Source organism: Mauremys mutica, chromosome 4 (genome assembly GCF_020497125.1).
Source record: "Mauremys mutica isolate MM-2020 ecotype Southern chromosome 4, ASM2049712v1, whole genome shotgun sequence".
Taxonomy (NCBI): domain Eukaryota; kingdom Metazoa; phylum Chordata; order Testudines; family Geoemydidae; genus Mauremys; species Mauremys mutica.
In genome coordinates this window covers 112,166,716-112,193,694 of record NC_059075.1, presented here as the reverse complement: position 1 = coordinate 112,193,694, position 26,979 = coordinate 112,166,716, and the positions used below count along the sequence as shown (strand labels likewise).

The following is a 26,979-nucleotide window of genomic DNA, read 5'->3' as shown; positions in this document are numbered from 1 at the left end:
TATAATTATTGTTACAAAGCTTTCATACTTCGGGCGTCATCCAAAACCCACTGCAGTCAACGGAAGCCTTCCCATTGATTTCCAGTGAGTTTCGGAACAGGCCCTTCATCACCAACTAAAAGTGATAGTTTCACCAGGCACAGATCGCCAGCATGACCACAGCAGAGATATACAATTTCTCTCACAGAATTGTTAGGGCCAGGTCAAGATGTAACAGTGCCCTAAGCAAAGATGTGAGTTGATACTTTTAAAAAGTGCTGCAGAGCTGCTGCCAAGAAGATGCAATGCATTGTGGGGAATATTTTCCCTTCTGTCTTTCCCCTTTAAAAGGTACCTTGATAAAATGTAAGTGGACCTGCCTGAAAATGGTACCAACTATGGATTTACTTTTCATTACGAGTTTGAACAATCCCAGATTTTATCTGTCCCGCAGGTGAGCACTGATGATGTCACAGTGTGCAGTCTAGCCACGCATACTGTGTCCTGCTCCTGTGTGTTACATCTACACTTGGAAGGCTTTGTTGGTGTAGCTATACCAGTCTACCAAAGTACTCCTAGTGTGGACGCAGCTTTTGTCAGTAGTGCTTATTCTGTCCCTCCTGAGCAAATAAGCTATACCAGCAAAAGTGCAGTTTTGCTCATATAACTGTGTCTACACTAGGGACTTCTGCCGGCATAGCTATGTCACTTGCAAATCACACTCTTTCACACTCCTGGAGCTAGGCTGACAGAAATTTGTTGTATAAACCTGACCTAGGAGTAACCACTAACCTGTTATGTGTGTGAGGCAGCACTATTTAGTGATATGTAACTGGATTGCTTTTCTGACCCAGTAATCAGTTACTAGCAGTAGATTCAATTTCATCAGTATCTTTAACAATCCAGCTCTGCAAAATGTCCATGGTTGTTTTAACATTATGCAGAGGCATTTGTTGTCTTGCTTCGTCTCTATGAGCCTCCTTTGAAGGACTGTGCCCCGACCTGTTGTTTTGGCACAAATGCAAAGAGCCATGCTAAATGCTCATGTTACCACAAAGTGTATACACTGGTAAAGTCTCAAAACTGCACGTTCCAAAAGACTGCTTCCAAAAGTTGCCTGACTTATGCTGGGGGCTAGGCAGGCTTCTAGCAGGCCCCAGAATACAGAGGAGCTCAGAGGTCATTCCCATCCTTATGCTGCCATTTTCCACGGTTTTAATCACAAGTCTCATAAGGTTTGGTGTGTTTTTCCTTAAAGACCCAGCTCCTGGAGTCATGGGAGAATCTCAGCTTTCACTTAAAACAAAAATATGGGGGAAGAGCTTGGGAAAGTACATGCTCAAAAAGCAGAAGACAAAAGAAGAAACCTGAACTTCACGCTTTTTTAAAATCTCGTGATTGTTAAGCCTGATTCAGGGGCCTGACTCCTGACGTAGGACTTTGTGGGGTTGGCAGAACTGCTGCTTATTGTGTCCTCACAGCGAGTGAGTGTAGCTCAGATGGCCTGGAGAAGCTGCCCCGCTCCCTGCCCCTAATACTAAAGTCACAGTCTGTTGCCCAAGATGAGCGCTCTGAACCTGGCCTTCCACTGCCTTATATCATCATTTACACTTGTGCAAAGGGAGTGTGAAACACTGCCAGAGCAGAATGCTGGGAATCTCTCTGGAGTCCATGGCACTGAGTTCCTGGTTATCCCCTGCAGAACTTCTCAGCAATGTGCATGTCTCTCCAGAGTTTAGAAGTAGTGCAGGGACAGACACAGAGCTCAGCTGCTCTGCCATGGCCTCAAGTCCCTAGAATATTTCTAAACTCCTTAAGGATAGGCAACTCCTTAAGGAGCTCAGTGTTTCCTACCCTGTTGGCTGAGCTCTGAAGCTCTGCAGGGGCCATTTTCTGGTCATTGGGAAGGCCTCTGCAATCAGCATGAGAAGCTGCTCATCAAGCGGGCTTCAAAACCTTACAGGGATTTGCTCTGTATCCATGGCTAAAATTTCCATGACCAGGGCCGGCTCCAGGATTTTAGCCGCTCCAAGCAGCGCCAAAAAAAAAAGCCACGGTCGCAATCAGCTCTACTGCCGCAGCTTCAGAATTCGGCGGCTGGTCCTTCACTCCAAGATGGTGGGAGGGACCTGCCGCCGAATTGCTGACGAAGAGCCGGACGTGCCACCCCTCTCCATTGGCCACCACAAGCACCTGTTGCTGGGCTGGTGCCTGGAGCCGGCCCTGTCCATGACTATCCCCTGCCCTAGAGGAGGCTGCCTATTAGTGGTTCTTTGTATACCTAGTTTGCAAAGTGCTGCAGGATGAAAGGTGCAAGGTAAATATGATTACTGGTTAGGCTGCATTGCAAGTGTCACTTAGTTGCAGGGCCGCCCGGGGGGGGGGGCAAGTGGGGCAATTTGCCCCAGGCCCCGGGCCTCGCAGGGGCCCCCATGAAAGTTTTTCGGGGCCCCTGGAGTGGGGTCCTTCACTTGCTCCGGGGGCCCCGGAAAACTCTTGCGGGGCCCAAGCCCCCAGAGCTTCTTCCGCTCCAGGTCTTCGGTGGCAATTCGGCAGCGGGGGGTCCTTCCGCCCCGGGACCTGCCGCCGAAGTGCCAGGTCTTCGGCGGCAATTCGGCTGGGCGGCCCTGCTTAGTTGACATGATAGTCAGTTCTCTATGCTTCTGCATCTGTGGCTGCCCCTTATTATTCCCTCTCCTCCTCAATGCCTTCTGCTAGTAGCAGCAAAATCCAATGCGAGAGAAGAGACAGGGAGCCTCCTTTGTGATGGAAGCCAAATTAACCAGATTAGGAGGTGTGGGATGGAGAGTTTGGGGTGCATTCATCTCACATGTGACTGGGGACAAATGTAACGGACACCAAGACTGAGTGTGGCCCCTTGTGGACAGCCACTTTGCTGTTAAGTTTCTGTTTATAGCAATGGCACAAATGCAAATGGAATGGAAAGAGATGATATCTGGGAACCGATCATCTCTTTGGATCCTGTCACTAGCAGGCTGCTTTCTGGTTTCTGAAATTCCTTACTCTTTGGAGGGCTACAGAATATATGCCCCATATACAGGGGTAAGGGGGAAATAGAGTCAGTGGCATACCAGCATGAATGCTGTAGAAGCCCAAAGTGGTACCATTCAGAAAAGGCAAAGCAAGTTAAAATAAATAGCAATCTTTTTTGCTAGTATGATTTCTTACAGCCTCCGCTGTGCTGTCATCATCCATTAACAGCCTTTTGGAATCAATGGGGTTGTTGGGACATACCCAGTCCATGCTTGATTAATAATTATTCCTATTACAATAGCACCTAAAGACTCCAAGCGTGATCAGGACCCTGTTGTGCTAGGTGCTGTACGTATACATTGGAAGAGAGATCCCTGCCCCAAAGAGCTTAAAGATTAAGAAGACAAAAGGTGGGGGAATGGAAGCCTAATTATCCCCACAGATGCCCAGGAAGCTTCAGTGACTTGCCCCAGGCTACGCAGTAACTCTATGGCTGAGCTGGGAATTGAATCACAACCCCGTCCAGTGCCTTAACCACACAACCATCCTTCCTCTCCTGCATTTTGTCTGGATGCTGCACTGGGTATGAATGGCAGGAGTCATCCAATAAAAGAGAATGGATCAAATTCTGCTCTCACAGTGATGTAAAGCCTAAGTAATTCCATTGACTTCAATGAAGTTACTCTGGATTTATACCAGCTCAGTTGTTTTCCTGTCTCCCTCTGGCTTTGTGTGTGTTACAATGGCATCCAGCTGAGTGTGCAACACACACATTGCATGCCCCTAGACAGGCTGTGCCTGAAGGTTGATTTAGTCTAGCTCCAACGTGCAAGGAGCATATTTTGTTCTACAAAATAGTGTGACCTTGCACGCCTCATATATGCCAGGTCACGCTGCACAGTGGATGCCATTTTGCATGCAAACGTTGAACTGCATGCCTGATTGAAAATGTCATGGCACGCCACCAGTGTGTTGCCATAAGCAAGAAAGAAGGGGAAAAATAGAGCAATGGTTACTGCAGGTTTATGCTGAGTGGATCACAGGTTACGAATTGCCAGCTTTTATCAACATGCTCCTTTCCCTTGTGGGGTTTGCCATAGTCATGTCAGAGCCCTGAGACTTTCCTTCCCAATCCCCCTCACTAACACTTCACACCTCCCTATAGGGCATCAGAGCTATTATCTTTCAAGTCAAAGAATACAGGAGAACTTCTTTGGAGCCAATTCATGCACCTCTGTCCAGTCAGCAAGAGGGTACCAGTAATGCAAAGAATCCCTTCCTCCGGGTTGTACTGTTTTTGCAGCACCTGTAGGCTGGACTGTTTCAGGAAACAGAGACCATGTGTGCAACCAAAGCATCCCAAACAGCAATTTAAAGCACAGCTATTGGCCATCAAGTTATTGGTTAGATATTGCACAATACTTTACTTCAGCACTGAAAGGAATAATTTTGAGTATTGCACATGGGTTGGTTGCAATGCCATGAGTCCACCATTGCCCTAGCAGATTGAGAGCGAGGGTAAAAGCAACAGTCTGGAAGCCAGCAGATTTAGGGTACGCCTTCACTGCAGTTAACTCTGGTGATCAGAACCCAGGTGACTAGCACCTGGGGGGTGAGCAACCACACTGCAAAGCCTTACCTCAGTCACTGTGTCCTCACTAGTGCTGCAGTCACCTGTATGCATTGCTAGGGCGTTTCAGGGCACATCCTATGGTTCTTAGCACTGCAGTAACATGAGCTGCTCTGAATTGTGGAAGAACTTGTCTGTCCTTCTGGGCATACAGAGAGCATTGTGGGAAGGACATTAGAGGACTATCAATACTCTGAGAGGTTCAGCCTGTGTTATCATTGCAAAGTAGGAGGGTTACCAGCCCAAGTGATAGTGGCACTCGGGCTCTATTTCATAGTCCCAGCCAGGCCAGCTAGCTATGGTTGAAAGCACCATTAAATCCAGTGAGAGGATTTTGTGTGTGGATGGGAGGGGGCTGGGGCAACACAGGAGTAAGAACCCAGGTTATCTCTGCAGCAAAGACATAATCTTAGAGTCTGATCCAGGCTGTGACAGTGAGTTACCATGTAACCTTGGGAAAGCCACTTACATTGCCATTTCTTTCCCCTAGCCTATCGGATGGGGAAAATGTAACTACTTCACCTCTTAGAGACGTTGTAAGGACTGGATAATGTTTGTAAAGTATTTTGAGCTTCTTCAGTGGAAGGTGCTGGAGGAACGCGAAGGATTCTGTTATTAGAGGTATCTGATAACCCAGAAGGACACAGATAAATTAGCTAACGTTATGGATAGTCCAGCTTTCTCCTGTATAAAATTAAGCAGGTTGAGGACGGACCTGTGCCGAACAGCAGTTTGGGAAACACTAATGAGAAAGTTGCTGGCTTCAAAGCCTTGTCTGTTATACTGGTTGAAACTAAAAGTGTGAATTTAAACCATCATCATTAAACCAGTATAAGTCCCTGTGTGGACACTATTTTGGTTTAAGAGATGCTTATTTCAGCTCAGCATAAGTTGACTGAAAACAAGTTTACGCTAAACCAAAATCAGAGTATCCACACAAGGCTTTGCATCAGATTAACTATATTGGTTTAACCCCCCTATTCCCGTATTAAACTGACGCACCTTTCCTATGTAGACAGGGCCTGTGATGGTGAGGCTACTACAGTCTACTGCTGTCCTTCTGCTTAGAATCTTCTGTCTGTGATTAAACAGAAGTGAAGCGCTCAAGCATGCCCCAAATGGGAGCTTTGCAATTCTCCAGTACTAAACATATCGGCATCCTCCTCATTCAGTGTGTCTGTTTTCAGGCAGATTAGTTATGCTTTGAAGTTGGGAGGGGTTGGGCAGGACCAACAGGAAGGTGGAAGGGGATCTTGGAAGAGAAGTAAACAGAAGCCTAAGGTAAAGAGCCAGACAAACGTACATACATCACACACCCCAATCCACCTCCTGAGCAGCTGCCAAAGTGTTGGTTTTAGAAGATCCTCACTTGAATGACATCTACGCACAGCATCTCACAAAGCCAGATTGTCCTTGTTCTATGGACCTTAAAGGTAACACAAACATACCGGCCTGGAGAATCAACAAAAGGAGCTGGAAAGTTTTGGTTTTCCTTTCATTTTATTTTTGCAGCTACTTGGTATTGTGAGCAGAGCAGTGGAGATGCAGCACTGATTAGACAACAGAAGAGGCCCCCTGGAGTTGTTCGGCACCTGCATAAATTATCAAAGTGACAGCTTTGTACTTGCAAAGAAAAGCCTCTCCAATGAGAGGTGAGCCCGGTCAGCAATCCATCTCTGCTGGAGATGCAAGCAGAGAGATGGAGCTAGTCCTAGAGCAGCACATCTGACCTGATCAGGGAATAGGACCTGATGCAAAGCCAGCTGAAGTCAATGGAAAGATCTGCCACTGATTGCAGTGGGCTTTGGGTGGGTCCCTAGATGTATAGTAATCAGATGGCATTGGTGAAGGAAAGGGAGAACATAGAAAAGTTTGAGGTTTCACCAAAGCCCTAGAACTTTTCAGGAAAGTTCTACAGATTTCTCAAAATATTTAAAAATTTTGTTTTGGGAAGGTGAGATAATTGATTTGCCTTGCCCCACTTCCCAAATACAGCAAACGCTTCAGAGACTTGGGATTCCATAGCTCATTAAGTTCTAAATGATGAGTTCTAAGCTCTCCTCTCTCTACAGCAGGTGTTGCAACCTGCATGGAATTTGGAGGAAGGAGCACATGTTGCAGGAGGGAAGAATTTGAAGAAGGCACTGAGAAGCCAGTCTGTGTGCACATGGCTGGAAAGTTAGCTGCAGTTATGGCAACTGTGTAAATAGTCCCCCTAATAACGAGCTAGTTTTGTTTTTGAAACATAGAGTTCTCTCATATTGAACAGCTCATATTACATGGCACATGAAACAGCAGAGATCAACCACTGTCCTTGGAAATGGGTGTTGAGGTCCCTGCTATATAATGAACAACAACTATGAGAAAATAAAAGGGAGGAGAGGATGAGCATACTTGCACATGGAGAGCTGGTTGTTTGCAGAACCATACATAGTGAAGGCAGGCACTGCACAAGTTTTCCCACGCAGCTCTGCCCATTCACTCTCCCTGAACTCATCAGCCCATCCTGTTCTAAATGTGCCTTTCCGCAGCTCTGCCAATGCACCTCAGTCCTCTTATGTAGCACCCCTTGCTATTCCATTGGTAGGCCCTTATCCAGTTTAGCCAGAACCTTTACAGACAGAGGGAACTATGAGATAAACTTGTTCTAATGTTAAAAAGTTTTATTTTCCAGACCTGACAATTTGGCCTGTTTCACCAGTAGTAAATTCATTTTAAAAGGAAGGCACACAATGTCCCAAGATCCAAATTGATCTTTATCCCACACAGACTTGGTGTTCTCATTTTTATTATTTAGGTCAGAAATGCTGAATTATACAACTGCCGCTATGGAAAAGTCTTATTCGAGTTAGACATTAATCCCACAGCCTGGTAACTTTGTGCACAAACACTTGAGTGCCTCATTGTACCTTTCCATTCAAGCTGGGGCAGGTTGTGATTAAAATGGAGAGAATAGAAACGGAACATTTCTATAGATGTAGGACACTGAAATGGGGAACAGGGACACAGAGAGATTAACTGTTTTATCCAAGGTCATTCTGGATGTCAGAGCTGGGAACTGAACCCAGCTCTCCTTAATCAGCACCTTAATCACAAAAACATCCTTCCTCCAATAAACCTCTGGCACAGTTCTAACATTATAAAAACATACCGAGTCTGAAGTTTATAGTCTTACACATTTATGCTTTTGCCAATGTGTCCATAGTAAACTCTTCTATTTGTATACACCTACCAGTTAAGGACCAGTAGGAGCTGCTGTTGCTCTGTTAAGTAGCTCCAGAGACAAAACACATGGAAACATGTGTAATGTAGGCTTATGGGTCTCCTGCCAGACTCAAAATAAAAAAAAAAGTCATTAAAAATCAGCTACCACCAACCCACACAAGGGTATGATTGAAAGATGGTGCATCTTGTTCTATTTCCACCTCCATGTTCCTTCCTCAGGACGTTTACGATGTCCCAGCACCCCGGTTAGCTTTGTTGTTAATAAAAACTAAAAATGTTCTTCCTCTGGCCAAGCAGCCAGAAACACTAGTCGCAGGCTGTGGTTCCCTGACAACCAGCCCAACGAAGATCTAGAGAGGAAGGATGGTTAACTGCCAACTCAGTTTTGTGAGATGGATTATAGGGAACCAGATTAGACTACCAACCCACCCTGGCTAAGCAGTGATGCAAAGCTAGCTAAATCCTTCAGCATGATGGCAAGAAGGGGTCTTCAGTCCTTCACCCCACAGTGAGCTGAGAGCCTCAGCCTCAGCAGAATTGATGTGGTTAGCACCTAGAGAAGGCGGCATAGGTGAGGCTAATGTTGCTGTAGAGAGCCACCTGCTGGCCATTCTCAAACAGCATAAGACCGGCCGTACCGGGTCAGACCAAAGGTCCATCTATCCCAGTATCTGTCTATCGACAGTGGCCAAAAATGATCCAAGCTCTGAAGTGAGATCAGTTCTGCCTGGCAGGCTGGAGAAAAAAATGCTTGAGGTGAATTCGGAAAAAGGTTTACATGGGAGAGGCGAGACAAAGAACAAAAACGGCGTTGAGGGCTCAGGTTTGACCTGCACCATCTATGCCCTGGATTTTGTTACTATTATTAGCATGAGAGTAGCACCTAGAAGCTCCAACTGAGATCTGAGGTCTCCTTGTGTTTGTACAGTGCAGTCCCTAACACATAATAAGCTACTGTCCTGAAAAGCTTACAATCTAAGGTCCTGTCTGCATGAGAAAGTTAACACTGATTAACTTGAAACAGTTTTTAAGTTCCCACGTGGACACTTATTTTGGTTTAAGTGAGGCTTATCTTGGTTACTTAACCCAGCTGATAACTAACTGCCTTATGCTAAACCAAAATAAACTGAAATAAGAGGATCCACACAGCCTTTCACACAGGTCTAACTAAAGTGGTTTAAAAACTGGTGCAGCTTTCTCATGCAGACTGGTCTTAATAGACAAGACAGGATGGGAGATAGAAGTGTTAACCCTCTGCTACAGATGGGAATGGAGGAATAGACGCACTAATGATTTGCCCAGGGTCAATTCTCTGGTAAAAGCAGAGGATTGAACCCAGGTCTCCTGCATGCTATTTCAGTGCCGCAAGACTACCCTTGCTCTCATTCAAGAAGCTTGTTGTGAAGTCTGTACTTTTACCAGCTTTCCCACTGTCTTTTCATTTGCAAATCCCACCTTTGCAAAGGTGAATAGTGCTAAGACATCAATAGCCTCATTATTTGAATTTAGAAACAACAAACATTTGAACACAGATTTCTCCACTACCCATTACCAAGTTCCTGAGTTGTCTTTTGCTTGTCTCCCACCCATGAGGTCCGGAGGTCATATGAGGGAAGGAACACAGTAGCACAGGATAGAGGTTGACTAATATTTTCCAGTAGTTAAAACCACAAGATTCTTCATACATGGTGCCTAGAGAGAGTAGTGACGGGTGCATTAGAAACACTGTATATTAGATTAGGTTCTCACTGATAAATCATGGTAATTTTTCATCAGTACTTTCTGTGGATTGGAAACTCATATTTGACCTGTAAGTAGAGCTGGTCAAAAAACAGAATTTCCATTCTGTGGGAAATTCCAAGATAACTTTTCATTCCGAATCAGCAGCAAGAGTCAAAAATTCCATCAGAACAAGCATTCCTTTCCCCCCACCCATAAATTTGATTTGAAACCAGCAAATTGTTTTATTTCTGCAATATCATTTTGATAATGGTCAAAACAATATGAAATACTACATATTGGAGTATAATATAATTGTAATTCTAATAGTAAAACTGAAATTAACTGAAATGTTAATCAAAACAAAATGTTACGACACTATTGAAATGAGAAAGTAAATGATTCGTTTAAAGTTTGTCCCCATCAAATATTTCCTGAGAATTGCCATGTTCCCACAAAACATTTAGATTTTGACAAAACTGCATTTTCCAATGAAAAAAATTGTTCCATCAAAAATATTTTCGACTAGCTCTACCTGCAGGCCCTTTGGGGCAGGGACACTTCATTTAGTGTCTTCCACAGATTAGAAAACACTGTTGATGCTTGACCTATAATATTGCTCAGACACCACTAAGATGGAATACAGTGTATTGTAACAACATAGGGCACAGTTTAGTAGTCCAGGAGAAAAGGGGAGATACACAATGCAGTAAGAGAGACCCATACTCTGCTTGCTGAACCAGCCCTGGCAGCTAAGTCTGCAGCTGCCTACCACAGCATAGGAGTGATTTGGACTATCAGTAAGAAAGGCCTGCAGGTGGTGGCATTGGCCAGCTCCATTTGTGTATTAGGCGCAAGCAACTAGTCAGAGCTAAGATACCCCCTGAGCACACAGGTGCCTCTGGCCACAGGGCTGGTAGCACAGGCACAGATGTGGAAGGACACAAGTCCTATTTCTGAACGTCATGGCACTTGGGTACCAGGTACAGTAGAAATCCCAACAATAGATTTTAACATATAAACTCACTGGACAAAATACCAAGGCACCACCTGGCCATTGAAACTCCAGACCAGCAGTGTCCCCTCCCTTTGCAGAGTGGCTGCTTGGGAGAGAAAGGGGAAGGAGGCTTTGGTGCAAAGGAGGACACCACACCCAGGTATCGTAGGGCTGAGACAAAGGCCCAGACTGTGCCTTTGCTGTTTGTTACACTGGCAGTTGGCACAGAACAGGGAAATTATTGAGTGATCCATCCCCTGTCGTCCACTCCCATCATCCGGTCGCCAGAGGTTTGGGGACACCCAGAGCTTGGGGTTACATCCCTGACCATCTTGGCTAATAGCCACTGATTGACCTGTCCTCCAGGAACATATCTCAATCTTTTTTTAACCCATTTGTACTTTTGGCCTTCACAACATGCCCTGGCAATGAATCCCACAGGTTAACAGTGCATTGTGTGCAGAAGTACTTCCTTATGTTTCTTTTAAACTTGCTGCCTATTAATTTTCATTGGGGACTTTTGGTTCTTGAGTTATGTGAAAGAGTAAATAACACTTTCTTATTCACTTTCTCCACTCCAGTCATGATTTTACAGACCTTGGTCATATCCCCCCTTAGTCATCTCTTTTCCAAGCTGAACAGTCCCAGTCTTTTTAACTTTCCTCATATGGAAGCTGTTCCATCCCCCTAATCAGTTTTGTTGCCCATCTCTATACCTTTTCCGATTCTAATAGATCTTTTTTGAGATGGGGCAACCACATCTGCACATAGTATTCAAAGTGTGGGTGTACCGTGGATTTTATATAGTGGTATTATGCTATTTTTTGTCTTTTTATCTTTCCCTTTTCTAATGGTTCCTAATATTCTGCTAGATTTTTTGACTGTCGCTGCACATTAAGCTGATATTTTCAGAGAACTATCCACAATGACTCCAAGATCTCTTTCTTGAGTGGTAACAGCTAATTTAGACCCGATCATTTTGAAATAGGTAGTTGGGATTATGTTTTCCAACATGCATAACTTTGCATTTATCAAAACTGAATTTCACCTACCATTTTATTGTCCACTGTTTTGTGAGATACCTTAAGTCCGAAGCAGACGACAAAGAGTTACAATCTTGAGTAATTTTGTATCATCTGCAAACTTTTTCACCTCAGTCTTTACCCCTTTTCCCAGGTTATTTATGAATATGTTGAACAGCATGGTCCAAGTACTGATTCCCGGGAGACCCTGCTATTTATCTCTCTCCACAATGAAAACTGACCATTTACTCCTACCCTTCGTTTCCTGTCTTTTAGCCAATTATTGATTCATGAGAGTACCTTCCCTCTTATCTTATGATTGCTTACTTTGCTTAACAGCCTTAGGTGAATGACCTTGTCAAAAGCTTTCTGAAAGTCCAAGTATACTCTGTACACTGGATCACCCTTCTCCTCATGTTTGTTGAGCTCCTCAAAGAATTCTAATAGGTGAGGAATAATTTCTGTTTACAAAAGCCGTGTTGACTCTTCTCCAACAAATCACGTTAATCTATGTATCTGATAATTCTGTTCTTTATTATAGTTTCAGCCAGTTTGCCTGGTACTGAAATTAGGCTTACCAGCCTGTAATATCCAAGATTGCCTCTGGAGCCTTTTTAAAAAACTGGCATCACATTAGCTGTCCTCCAGTCATCTGGTACAGAAAGGGATTTAAGTGTTAAATTACATATCACAGTCTGTAGTTCTACAATTTCATATTTGAGTTCCTTTAGAACTGTTGGGTGTATACCGTCTGATCCAGGTAACTTATTACTGTTTAATTTATCAATTTGCTTTATTTGGGATATACATTTAATTTGAGCCTCCATTGTGGTATTTTTAAAAAGTTTCCATGCAGCTTGCAGGCATTTCACTCTTGTGACTGTTCTTTTTAATTTCTGTTTAACTAGTGTCCTCATTTTTGTGCTGTTCCCCATTTTGAAGTTAAATGCTACTGTGGCTTCTTTGGTATCTTCCCCACCACAAGGATGTTAATTTTAATTACATTATGGTCGCTATTACCAAGTGGTCCAGCGATATTCACCTCTTGGACCGGCACTTGTACCCCACTTAGGATTAAAACAACAATTGCTTCTCCCCTTGTGGGTTGTTTGCTGGAACTCTGTTGTTTGTTCTTTGTGAGTAATGTATGGATGAAGAACAAGGATGGCCTGAAGAACCGGCTGAATCAGTTTCTTACTAGCACTCAACTATTGACATATTTTGAAAAAAATCTAAAGAAGTGACTGGCCAGCTAACTTGGTAGATACTGTAGCATACAACCACATGAATTGGGAGATGCCATGGAATTGGGGTTTCCCAGGCTGGTGGGGTTTGAAAGCATTACTTGGCACTTCTCTCAGTCATCAGAAAGGGAAGGGCAAGATTAGCTCACGTCCACATTGAAGAAGTTCCTCATTGGTAGATTTGGACATTAATTGCTTTGACCATTGGACTTTTGTTCTATTGGGCCTCCCTGCTTTTCACCTGTGTCCATTCCAATTTATCTTCTCCTGCTGGACTTTCTGTATAACCCCCTCCTCATGGGCAGCGTGTGAACTGCCAACTGGGGGAGGCTAGCCCCCAGCCCTGCCCCTTCTGCTCAAGGCCCCACCCCTTCTGGCCCCCCTGGAGTTCAGAGGCCCCACCACTGGCCCAGTCCCACCCCAGGCTAGCCCCCCAGCCCCAAAGGAGTACTGGGAGGGGGGGCGGCAGGCGGCCCCAGCCCCCCCTCCCCAGCCCCAGAGTGCGGGAAGGTGGGTGGTGCACAGCCCCAGTCTCCCCAGCCAGAGCACTGGGGGCTGGAGGACTGGAGCCGCACACAGGGACTGGTGGTAAGCAGAGGGCGGGGCCACACCTGGCTGTTTGGGGAGGCACAGCCTCCCCCAGCCTATGACACCTGCCACCCATGCCCCAACTCAAATCTCTGTACCATCCTTCCGCCTCCTTCTGCATCGTATTCAGCTCCCTTCTCCTCACTTCAGGGTTCTGCAGAGTTCTGCTCCTGCCTGCCTCTCAGCTCTCATTTCCTCCTCTGTCTTGTCACTCAGTGCATTGCTAGCACCACTATACCTTGCTGTCTCCTCCCACTCCTGATGCTGGGCCATTTCCTGTCCATGCTTGGAGCCGCCTCCTTACTCTGGGGCACCAAGCGCTCTCCCTCGCCTCTTTTCACTGCTTCCTCCAAACACCCTGCCTGCTTTCCACTGCTAATCTCTGCTTGGGTGTTCCTTGTGGTCACTGCCGCACCTGATCATGATAACATAGGTGCATGCCTATCTATAAATAAACATATGAAGCAACACAATTCCTGTTACAAAAGCTTGTTGTGTGAAAGCAAGCCAGATGCTCTGCACATGATTCTTCCCTTCCCCTTGTCTGGGCATCCCTCTCCCTATCCCATCCCCTCCTTCCTCCTCCATGTTTGATATTCACCCTTTTAGGCTACATACACACCACAGCTTATGTCGGTATAAATTATGTCCCGTAGGAGTGTGAATAAACCAGCCCCCTGAGCTGGTAAGTAAGTTACACTAAGTGCCGGTGTTGTCAGCACAATGCCGGCGGGAGACGCTCTTCTGCTGACATAGCTACTGCTGCTCACTGGGACTGGAGTAATTGACAGGAGAGCTCTCTCCCATCAGCTTAGAGCATCTGCACTAGCAGCACAGCTGCATTGGTGCAGCTGCCCCACTGTAAGCTCTGTAGTGTAGCCATAGCCTTAGTTTATGGTCTGATTCAGTTCCCATTGAAGAGAATAGGAGTTTTACTGTTTACTTTAGTAGGAGCTGGACTGGATTCTTGGATAACGAGTTCCTCAGGGTGGGGAGCTTGCAGTTTTGTTAGATTTGTAAAGCCCCGTGGCACCCTTGTGACACTAAATAAATAGCAGCAGCTGGAAGGTAAGCTCTAGAAAGTTGTAATTTTAGCATTCATATACTTCTTGACATATTTAATGCAAGGGACAGATGTGACATAATTAACCCTCAAAACAGCCCTATAAGTAGTGATATCCCCATTTCACAGATGGGGAAAACAGACAGAGGTAAAGTGACTCACCCATGGCCATACAGCAAGCAGTGGCAGAGCCAGGATTAGAAGTCAAGATCTCTCAACTCCTAGAGCTATGCTCTTTCCTGGAGACCACAATGCTTGGGATTATACAATAGGGAAAACGGCTGCTAGGAATGGAAGTGTGGGAGATGAAGCCCATGCGCGCAGACTGCCTGTCGGAGTAGCTTAAAAGATGCAAAGCACACCAATTTAGTCTGATGGGGGGGGGAATAAACCCACTCCTTTATACACTATGAGATTGCATTGAGAGGATGTGAGCTTCATCAGGCATCAAGACTTTTTGATGTAACTATTGTAGCTTTCATGGTTAACCCCTAAACGTGATGATTAATGCTGCTCAAAAAAATGACATTTCAATTTTTTTTTCAAATCCCCTCCCAGTACATTTTTCAGAGTTTAAAAAAAAACAACTATTTTCAGTTTTCCAAAATTTTATTGAAAGTATTATTGATGTCTTTGAAAATATCAAAAGAAAAAAAGTTTTGATTTTTTTTTTATTTGGACAGAAACAATTTGGTAAATTTGACCTGAATCTGCATTAAAAAAAAGTTTTGTCAGACATTTTGCCCAGCTGTAATGTAGAGTTTTTGTGCAGGGTGGTGGGTGTTCATAATTTCCTTTTCAGATCAATTTTGCTTTGTGGCCCTGAGCTAGGTTTCTCAGGCAGGGGAGCCATAACTCACTAGCTCTCTTCTGATAACCTCATAGTTTATCTGGCTTTTTAAGTTTCATTTCCTTGACAAACAAGCACTCTGCCCCTGGCTTTCAGAAATCAAGTTACCGGTAATATGAAAATCCAGACGTGTTGTTTGTGAGTCTTTGTAATAAAGATTAATATCTTTTTCTACACATGCCCTGTTTCCAATGGTTTGATTAAACCAATGAATTCAGAAGGAGTGAGAAAGGCAGTAGAGCCAGTCATGTGAACTACGGTCCTTGGATCCTATTTCACTGATAAATGAACATTAAATGCAAGGCTTGTTTTCTTCTTTTTTCAGAACAAAGGAAGAAATACTCCAACTCCAATGTAATTATGCACGAGACATCACAGTACCATGTACAGGTGAGTTTGCACAGAGCCTTTACGGGAATGAGCAATAAACTGCATCAGTGATGGGTGCTGATAATGACACCTGGTTCATTTATATCATGACCCTTGCTTAATTCACTATGCATGACTCATCATGGAACCTAATTAGTTCAGAGGCCAATTAGAAGCCTTTCTACGAATGAGCAAAGGTCAGCCTACCCACACGAAGTCATGAATAGTGTCTGACAATGAAACCTCTTGAACTGCATGCTCCTTTCTCCAGTATTTGGAACATAGTCCGCTAGTTCTTTTTTCCTTTTCCCTTGCCCAATGCCTTTTGAGGGCTAATTGAAACGTACTGTTACAGCCTGGCCCACTCCATGCAGTCACCAGTCTGTTGACAGTGGACTTGTGCTTCCAAGCCAACTGCGTCTGGGTAGAGAGTCTAGTCACTGTTTCTTAGGACACGCTCCTGGGCTCAGACCTCTTGCCTGATACTCTTCCTTGGGACAGGGAGGTTCTGTCATCCAATTACCCTGAATCCAGCATTTAAGATTTCCCAAGCTCTCCAGTCACAGATACATGCTCCCCCAGCATTCTACCCAGGCTTTGGGCTTCCAGTTTAAACCCTTCAAGGACAATCTGGCAGGAAAGCAAGGAACACAGCAAAGGAATTTCTAAACCACAGTGATTTTACTCTTAAAGCACCCAACAGTTAGAGATCTTTGAAACTAACAAGAGTACTAAGACGGATCTCCCCCCTTCTGTGATTCCATGATTTGTCTATGTTTCAGGCTGGGCAGGGTTCCTCCTGCCCTCCAAAGTCCTTCTTACATGTGGCGATCGTTGGCTCCTCCACAGAGCTGCACTCCCTCTTAAGCAGGCCTCCGGGCGTACGTCTACACTTCATTGTAAACCCAGGTCTGTGGGACCGAGGCTTGTGGACTTGGTGTTTCCGAGCCAGTGCTTGGGCATCCACACTGCCTGGGTTTACAATTGCTGGACCCAGGTCTCACAGCTGTGGTAACAAGTCCATAATGCACTACACCGAACTTCTGACTTGCATCTGCAGCTTAAGCTGCAAAATGACAGGGCTGGACCAGTGTCTTGGGGGAAGGATAGCTCAGTGGTTTGAGCATTGGCCTGCTAAACCTAGAGTTGTGAGTTCAATCCTTGAGGGGGCCATTTAGGGATATGAGGCAAAAATCTGTTGGATGATCTAATTGGGGATCGGTCCTGCTTTGAGCAGGGGGTTGGACTAGATGATCTCCTGAGGTCCCTTCCAACCCTGATATTCTATGATTCTATGACTTAGAGCCATCCCTCCTAACAGGGTCCATTCTCCTCCTCAGCCAACCCACGCTGAGCAGCTTCCTTTTATATTCTCCCTCCACTGGGCACATGCCCACAAGAATGAGGGAGCATGGTCTCTTGGGCCCAAAGCCAGTTTTTAACCCTGGCATCACCAGTGTGGGGTTGATAAGCCCCGTCACAGCCATAGCATTCTGGTTCAATACCAAGCATGCACCACTAAGTTCTCTGGATGAGTTTCTCTAGCTTGCCCAGATAATGCCAAAGCACTGCCCTCTGTAGCAACTAACTCAGCAGTTTTAGCATGGTAGCCTGTTACCAAGGTCCAGGCCTGTCGCAGCACCTCGATCCCCCTGAGCTTATCTAGAGACCCTCAGTTCTGTAAGACAACTCTATCAGCATTTGGCTGGCAGGCTGATGTCAAGGCAAAGACTGGGCCTCTTGGAGCTTGCTGGCTCAGCAGCTCCGGCTTGCTAGTCCAAAGCCAAGTAAGCCTCTGTGAAAGTCACAGCCAGAGCACCAGTGGTTAAAATAGGTCCACACAGGTGAGGGGAGAGCAACCATTGTGGTGGTTGCAGATTGTCATAGGTATTTGAGGTTTGCAGTGTTGTTGTAGCCATGTTGGTCCCAGGAGATCAGAGACACAAGGTGGCTGAGGCATTATAGGAACTCGTCCAATAAATATATTAACTCACCCGCCTTGGCTCACAGGTATTGACATCACATTATGAGAGGACGTTGTGTCATCTCATGTGATGGGACATGGCATGTGGAAGAGAACGGGACAAAGGAATCAGCATAGCTGAAAGGAATCCATGTCCCCAAGTAGGCCTGGAGCCAGCCAAAGAGTGTGTGTGTATGTGTGTGTGGGGGGGGGGGGGGAGAACACTTGTTCTCTCAGCCTCTCTTTCCACTCTGTAGTGCCAAGAGGGGAGAGGCAACTGACAAGGCCACTCTGTGTAAGGGAGGGGACGTCAGTAGCAGGGTCTCCCCTCCTTGCTCCCTGAGGGGAGGGAGAGCTGAGTGAAACAGGATCTGCCTCTCCCCCCACCCCCATGCCCAAGGGCATAGGAGGAACCCGCAAGGCATGAGGAGGAGGCAGACTGGGGCCTCCCAGCCTGGACAATCCTCCTCCCACCAGATGCGGATGCTGCTGCTCTGCCTAGTGGCGGGAAAGACTCAGAGACCCATCAGCTTCCCAGCCAGGCACCAGCCCCTCCTGCTGCTCCCACTTCAGATTCTCCCTCACATCACCAGCCAGTGAAGAGGCAGGAGGAGGGGGGGGAGATCTGAGAGAGCCGAGTTCTCCTAAGCCAAGAAGAGAAAAGGCAAAAGCTCTCGCTCTCTCTGCCTTAAGCCAAGCAAGGGGAGCTGTGCTCCCTCATATGATCCCCCACTTTAAACTCTGGTTGATTGGCACAAGCTTATAAATGAATGGAGCGTCCTATAGTAGTTTCTGAAATCCATCTGCCAGAACAAGAGGGCCCCACTGAGCATGACCTCCCGCCAGGATTGATACAGGGGCTCCCTCTCCATCTATTGTTGCTTGACCCTGGTGTGTCCTGCTCAGTTATTTCCAAACCTGTTTGACAGCAAGGTAGCAGCGCTCCCACCTTCCATTGTTACAGACATTCCACTGCCAAAAGAGGAGCCAGCCTCATCAGAGAGACGATCTCTGCTCTGCTGAGCCCTGAAATGTAGCATTTTTGTGGTGATCCTGTCTGGGAACATCAGGCAATTTCTCCATAACACCAAGATTTGAGTCTTCCTGTCATGTCAGATTTTAAAGCCCAAAGGGACCATTATGATCATTTAGTCTGACCTTCTGCAGAACACCAGCCGCTGAGCTTCACCCAGCCACGACTCAATCAGCTAGGCAGAGGGTCAGAATCTACAGGCAACACAAGAATAACAGCCTCGCTGCTGTTCTTTGCCCATCACTATGGGGGGCTGTTTGAAGGGGTGCACTGGGGAGGAAAAGCATTCTACCCAGGGTCATCACCCTATCTGGGGCCTATTAATAGGTTGCCGGGGATCATGGCCACCCTCCCTTATATGGCTAAACAAAAAAGGGGACGGGAGCGTCCTGAAAAATGTTTGTTGCAAAATGGCCTTATCAGTGTGGAAAAGGTAGAGAACCACTGATACAGAGGACATGGAGAGTCTAACACAGGTGTGTTTGGTTCAGCCATCTCACTGCTATCAAGCTGCATTTTAAATAATTATTTTCTAACTTGTTGAAAATTAGGAAAACCATAGACGTAAACTAAAGAGCTAGAGCAGGCAGCAGAATTTGATGATGCATGGACTGCAAAGTCTGCAGAATGGTGACCAGCCATCCTCTGCTGTGCACAGTAGCTAAGGCCTCATAGCAGTACTGTTCTAGAGGGACTCTAGGGAGACTGTTGCTTCGGAAGATATCACTGCCACAGATTAACATTGCATTGGGTATTGGAGGCTGAAGCAAGGGCAGGCTGCCAATGGCCTCTCATGGCATGTGTGGATCCAAGTGAAAGGTCTGTGCTTGCTCCTTAGCTCCCTGAGGTGGAATGGTATTACGGAAGCAACACAATCAGCAGACAGTGTAGAGCAGTGGTCCCCAATCTTTTCGTCTGGCAGGCGCCAGACGAAGGACCATGGCGGCGGTCGTGCATCCGCCAAAATGCCGCTGAATTTCAGTGGCATTTCGGCGGATGCTCGACCGCCGGCCAGGATGCAGGCGCATTTAGATGCCCCCGCGGGCGCCATGGCACCTGCAGGCACCGCGTTGGGGACCCTTGGTGTAGAGGAAGCATCTCTTGCTGTGCTGGGGCAACACCTTCTGCTTGATGCAGAAGTGGCATTGAGCATCTAGCCCTGCCCAGAGGTTGTCAGGTGGAGGAGGAAATGGGTTGATCCCCGTGGACCGTTTCCAGACCACAAGAAATAAAAAGGTATCTAAAACCAGTTGGCCACTTGTCATATATTTTAAATGAATGAGGCAGGAAAAATAGGGAGATGGATTTTTGAGATAGGAAAGAACTTATCAGAGGTTCCTATATACTGAAAGGAATATCCTTCTCTCTGCTGTAGAGACCTGATCCAGCAAAGCACTTAAGCACTTGCTTAACTTTAAGCAGGTACCTGAGCAGTCCCATTGATTTCAATGAGACTAGTCAGCTGCTTAAAGTTAAGCTCCGACTTAAATGCTCTATTGGATTGGGGCCTTCTTGTCTTGTATAATTAAAGTTCAGAATAAGTAACTTGATGGCTAAGAGTCCCACTTTTACGGTTGGTCACTGATGTGCATCTTGATTTACACTTAAAAAAAGGTCCCTAACACGTGACAAGAATATTAAACCATAATTTCAACTAGACCTTACTCTAGAAAAAGTGTGGTGTATAACTGCACCAGAGGTGTATAAACTTTGTATTGTCCATATTGTCACGAATGACAGTGTAATAAAACCTTTAAATGGCTTCATTTCCCACTGGCCTGTCATTTTTATATGCACACTTGTATAGACACATGCTACACATCATAAGCTGAATGACTAAAGCAGGGGTCGGCAACCTTTCAGAAGTGCTGTGCTGAGTCTTCATTTATTCACTCTAAGTTAAGGTTTTGCATGCCAGTAATACATTTTAATGTTTTTAGAAGGTCTCTTTCTATAAGTCTATAATATATAACTAAACTATTTTTGTATGTAAAGTAAATAACGTTTTAAAAATGTTTAAGAAGCTTCATTTAAAAGTAAATTAAAATGCAGAGCCCCCCCGGACCGGTGACCAGGACCCACGCAGTGTGAGTGCCACTAAAAATCAGCTCACATGCCACCTTCGGCACACGTGCCATAGGTTGCCTACCCCTGGACTAAAGGTTCATTTTTCTTCACATCCCTTTTCATAGGTCTCAGATGCCATATTTTCAATCTGGTTTTTATTTTAAGCTATTATTAGAAGCCCCACAGTGTTATGTACCAAAAGGAAGTCACGGTGACAGAGAAGGGACTTTAAACAGTGACACACACATCAGCCCTCATTAGTTATGTTTCATGTCACCCAGCTGTGAGGCCCCACCTTGAATGCTAATCAGAGCAAATAGGTTTTATTGCCACAAGGTGCATGCGTTTTCATAAAAAATGAGTTGGCCTTTTATATGCATAACAGCGATTTGTATGCTGATAAATCTCTTGTTACTAAATTGCAATCATGGTCCATTCCTACAGTATATATTGGATCTGAATCACTTTAGGGGTGAAAAATATTACATTTTGCTTTTAGGCTTTCAAGATTTCTTAAAATGAGATAAATACAAGACAGTAGCAAACTCTTCCCCCTTCTCCAGTAGCTTAAACAAAATAATTGGTCCAGTATCTAGATAAGACTGAATGATTGGAAGGGGGGGGGGCATTAATCTACCAATGCATGCTATGACAGTCATGTGAGCAACTATGACTCCAATAAATATTTATATAATCAACAGCAAATAGCAGAGGAATTTATGAAGACTGTAAAACAGGTCGATGAACGCCATAGAGCTGATTAGAATTCCTGGCACTGACTGCAAAACAGTGCAATTCACTGTTCGGAATTCAGTTTTGTCACCTGAGTAACATAAATATATATAATATTATTGCCTTTATGAAATAACATTTGGTACAACATTTTATAATTACCACAAAACACCTGAGGGTGTAATTCTCACCTGACTGCACGGCCAAGCATGGCTTTCAGCAACAGGTGCTCAGAGCACACCTGCCATGGTTTCATTTATGTCAGGCCTGATTCAGTGCCCAGTGAAGACAATGGGAGTCTTTTCCTTCCTTCGATGGGTGTTGAAATGGGCGCCTATTAAGTGCTAGGGATTTTACACACTTTCCTCCCTCCATCCAATCGCATATCTTGGCCTGTCTTTCTCACATCTCCTCATAGATGTCTAGCTATCAACTTAAATGCAACATGACCAAAACTGAGCTTTTCATCTTGTTCTCCCCAAACTCTTCCCACTTTCTGTCACCATGGATACAACCACCATCCTTCCAGTCACTCATGCAGGCTTCATCTTCGACTTGACCCCCTCTAGACCCACACGTCCAGGCAGCTTCTGTCTTCCTGCATCTTCCTATATAACATTTCTAAGATCTGGGCTTTTCTGTCTGTCCAGACTACCAGTGATCTTGTCTAGGCTCTTCTCTCATGCCTTGGCACCTCTAATCTCTTCCTCTTTGACCTCATCTGCAACAAACTTGTCCTTCTCAGATCCATTTAAAATGCTGGTGCCTGGATGATTTTCCTAGCACATGGTTCTAACTACATGAACCTCCTTCTTTGAGCCCTTCTGCTGACTCCTCCTCCCCCTCCGTATCCAACGCAAGCATCTCATCTTCGCTTTTGAGGCCCTTTGGCTTTTAGCACCACCGTACACAACGGATCTCTTACCTTAGTTCCATGCTGAGCCACATGAGTCGATCAGTGAGGCCAGCCTTTATTACTGAGTAGTACACTTCTCACTCAGACACCTTTGTGACATCTCCCATGCCACCCCTTCCAGGTGGGCAAATCCATCAAGCTATTATCTTCTCCTCCTCCTTAAGACTCACCTCTATCACGATGCATTGCCTTCAGAACACTGCTGACAATGGCTAGCCAGGCAGGGGGTGACTGCTATGTATTATGCTCATACTCATCCTCCCCAGGCACCCCTATATGTCTATTTTATTCACCTGTGGTGTTCCATCATAATTCTAGACTATGAACTCTCTGGGGTAAGGACTTTTTGTACAGTGCCTGGACCAACTGGCTCCTTATCCTTGATTGAGGCCCCTCACCACCACTGTAATACAAGCAATAATAATATGAAATGATGTCTACTCCAAAGAGCTTACATTCTACCCCTGACAGACAAGGAACAGGGGAAAAGGAGAGCAAGGAACAATGCACACTGTCTTCTCTGACGGTGAGATTCATTGCTCTGCAGGGAGTCTATGCAGCAGAGACAACCTATTTTTCTCCCTTACAGCTTAAATAGACCATTGCTTTAAAAATGTTACTGGTTTTTCCAGCTCTTTATGTGATACCAGGTTGCAGCTACAGATCTGATTTATTTGCATGCCTCTTGTGAAAGGTCAGAAGGTTCCATGGCTTCCACTGGAATCATTGCAGAATGCCAGACAATATTATTCAATAACTATGGAATTAATTTGTGTCACCGCTACATTCTCTGCAGTCAAACAACATTAGCCCAGGAGTTTCCCAATGCTCTTCCTATGCTGCACTTGCACCTTATCTGCTCATGAAGCATCTGTAAGTGACACTGGATTTTATTTTCTAGGCCTTTGAGTTGGATCATCCATTGTTCATCAGCTAATGTTACTCAGAACAAGGTTACTACGGAGAACTGTGCAGACCAGGGGCCCCTCAGCAGCACTGGCATCCAAGATAATTACTTGTGATCCCCTCCTCTCGCTCTCATTCCAACTACCTGTATACATAGAAGAGTTACCGTGGTACGAAGGGGTGACCTGGAGGTGAAGAGCTCTGTATTCCTTCATCAATCCCCTATGTAGGGCCAGCTTTATAAGCAGTATAAGTGGCTGCCTAGAGGGTAATCGGTCTCACCTTTTTCCATACTGTGACTCCATGTTATTAAAAATAAATAAATACATTCATGATTCCGCTCCCATTGAGCAATAAAGAAAGGGAGGGGGATTGTGCCCCACCCTGGGCCAGTTCACACACAGCTTGGGGTTAAAAATCTATGGTTCAGAGTGCCATATCTAGGAGGTATTGTGACAAAGCATGGAGTCTTCGCAACTAGCCGGTTGGAATTGCTACACTGGATACTGTCTCTATAAGGGTAGCTGGAATGGGAGCCCAGTGGGATGGGAGGGAGGGAGGGAGTAAGAATTATATACCTATGCTGCCAATGCTGCTGAGGGGCAGTCTTGCCCCGATCCACACAATCCCCCTCTTGGTAAACTTTATTCTGTGCTACGTGATTGAACAATAGAAGATGCAATGCACAGGCCTAGAAAACAGAATCCAGTGTCATGTACAGACGTTTCATGAGCAGATAAGGTATAAGTGCAACACAGAGAATACTGGAAAACTCCTGAGCTAAATGTTGTTTGGCTGGAGGAAATGGAGCAGTCACACAAATTAATTCCATAGTTACCAGATAATATTGTGTAGTGTTTTCCAATAATTCCAGTCCAAGTGAGGGAACTTCTGCCTTTTCATGAGAGGCATGGATATAAATCTGTTTTGGTCTACAATGCGTTTTGCTCCTCAGTCTTCTACTTATTCTGCCACCTTGACCTTAGACTGGCAACCCTGCCCTCCCCAACCCATGGTAATAATGTTCAAATGATGACCATGGCGCAGTGACATTTGGTTTAAATGTCTCAACATTGGGGAAAGCTACAGATTTTTCTGCCAATACAGAAGTTCCCATTTTTCCAAACTCTTCATGGTGGGCAGGAGGGGCAGAAGACATTTAGCCACAGAGTGAGCTGAGCTGTTTTTCTAATCCTGCTTCAGTTACATACAGACATCTGTTTATTTTTGGTGCCTCATGCTTTCCCCTGAGCTAGGGCCAGATTCTGCAAGGTGCTGACCACTCTCAGTTCTCACTGTCCACCCACAGAAGAGCTGGTTGGGTAAAAAACAAAAACAGTTACACCACATTTTTTGATTTTATGAAAATTGTGTCAAAATATTTCCAGTTTTTAAAAAGTTTTGAAATGTCATTGATGGTTTCCAAATCCCCCAAAATGTTGACCCTCATGAAGCATTTAGTCCCTCATAGGGTTTGGACAAGAATAGATCCATCTTCATATCATAAGGAGGAGTTTATGACTGACATCAAACAAATAGTTTCAAAAAATGCTGGATAGTTCCAAACACTCTGGTTTCCAGATTTGTCCTACTATTTACCCATGAAAAAGGAGAAGGAATGTTAGGAGAGAGAGTCAAGTCCTCATCCAGCATCTTCTGCCTTAGAATTCTCTCCGCTTTGAATTCTAATGACTGTCCCACAACGCCATTGTTGCAAACCTAACAGTCCATCCCTCACAATGGTCATATCCCCACTTCCAATCCTATTTTTGCCCCCAGAACACCTTGTGCCTTTCTGGCAACATGGTGTGGGAGCTGCCAAGATTCTCAGCTAGCCTCTCCTCTTAGGCTATGTCTACACTACCGCCGTAAGTCGACCTACGCTACGCAACTCCAGCTACGTGAATAACGTAGCTGGAGTCGACGTACCTTAGGTCGAGTTACCACGGGGTCTTCACCACGGGGGGGGGGAGGGGTCAAAGGGAGAAAATCTCCCGTTGACTTACCTTACTCTTCTCATCATGGGTAGAGTACTGGGGCTGACTGGAGAGCTATCTGCAGTCGATTTGGTGGGTCTTCACTAGACCCGCTAAATTGACCACCGGTGGATTGATCTCAGAGTGTCAATCCTGGCTGTAGTGTAGACCTGCCTCTAGACTCTGTCTACACCACAAAGATGTGATTGTAGTATGGGTAGGCATACCCATGCTAACTTTGATCTAGTTAGGACAAATAACAATAGGAGCATAGATATGCTGGCATAAACTTCTGCATGGGCTAACAACCAGAGTACATACCAATGGTACCTGAAAGACTGGCACTCTGGTTGCTAGTCCATGCAACCATATCTACACTGTTACTGTAACCCATGCTGGCTAGATTAAAGGTAACACGGGTATGCTTACTCATGCAACCTCATACCTTCACTTGCAGTGTAGACATGAGTTTCCTCACATGAATTTGTTTGGTTTCTAACACTTTGTGTTAGAATTACTTCAGTAGTATTCACTGTATCAAAATCCTGTTTTGTCCCTCTTTTTGCCATGCTAAATAGTGATCAAGGAAAAAAAGCTGTAATAACAGGCAGTGCTAACCCATGGTTACATTGTAACATTCAGTGCAGGAATACAGGCCCAAGCTTTCTGTTGTGCCCGAGTCTGCTGAGTGGAACAGAGACTATGCCTCAAACACACCCAAATCCTCCACCACTGGCTGCAACAGAAGCTGTCTTCTTAGGACCAGGATATGCTGGCTCTAACCCTCGTGGTGATTCCCCAGCACTGTAGGAATCTTCAGTGATGGAGACTGGGCCAGTTATCATCCACTTTGCACTCCTAGGGACAGAGCAGGGGAGACTATTGACTTTGGCTCATGATTTACCCCCTTGCCCCCACTGTCATCAGAACACATGGCCTGATTCTGCTGTCACTCCTACTAGTATAGACCAGCAGCAATTGCACTGAAATCAGCAGAGCTGTACTCGTGTAAAACCAGTGAGTGCAGAGTCAGTCCCACAGTCTCTCCAGATGATACATTAGTGTATAACTACTAGGAGAGAAGGTAAGCCTCCTCGCTTCTATTGCCTCGCAATTCCCTCTGCTGGCAGATAAGTCACTGGGAAGCATTATCTAGCCTGGCAGAGAGCAGGTGTTCTGGCTGTGAACAGTGGCAAGTAAAGAGAGACTAGGATAGGAGAGTGAGAACCAACTTTGATTGAAAGGGTGGAATTCACAGGCTAGAGGGAACAAATGCCATTTTTATGCAGAATACATCCCCCCTCCCTTCATCTCCTCCACTTCCCAGCATGGTACTTTCTCTTACACATAGCATCAATAGCAGCCTAAAGCCCAGAGGTACAGCACAATTATGCAGACACCAAGGTTCAGAGGCCCTGAGTAAGTGTGATTATATCCAAGTGCAATGTTTAATGGGTTCATTGCATGCTTAAGAAAATGGTAGGATGTGCTTAGACCTGGATGGAAGTGCCTGCAATTTCAGTCATGTCTGGGATTATGCTACCTGATCAGAGCTGCCTTCAGTCCGAAGTATAGAAGTTACACAATGTGTGGGAGGAGGTGATGACTGAATTCAGTTTGTTATGGCGACGGAGCTCGTGTATAAGCGCTATAGAAGCTGGGTGCAGATTTCTCTGGATTTGGGAGGAAGGAAAACTGGGGAACTC

The 26,979-nt window shown here is 45.3% G+C and overlaps 1 protein-coding gene across 2 annotated transcripts in view; it reads left to right on the top strand.

Annotated features, from left to right (window-relative positions):
* The window catches only part of EPS8L2 (EPS8 like 2), a 107,720-nt gene that overhangs the window by 42,450 nt on the left and 38,291 nt on the right, over positions 1 to 26,979 (top strand). For both annotated transcript variants that reach the window (XM_045012689.1, XM_045012691.1), the window contains exon 4: positions 15,637 to 15,701. In XM_045012689.1, coding sequence (XP_044868624.1) covers positions 15,637 to 15,701 — 65 coding nt within the window. The remainder of the gene's footprint in view (positions 1 to 15,636; positions 15,702 to 26,979) is intronic.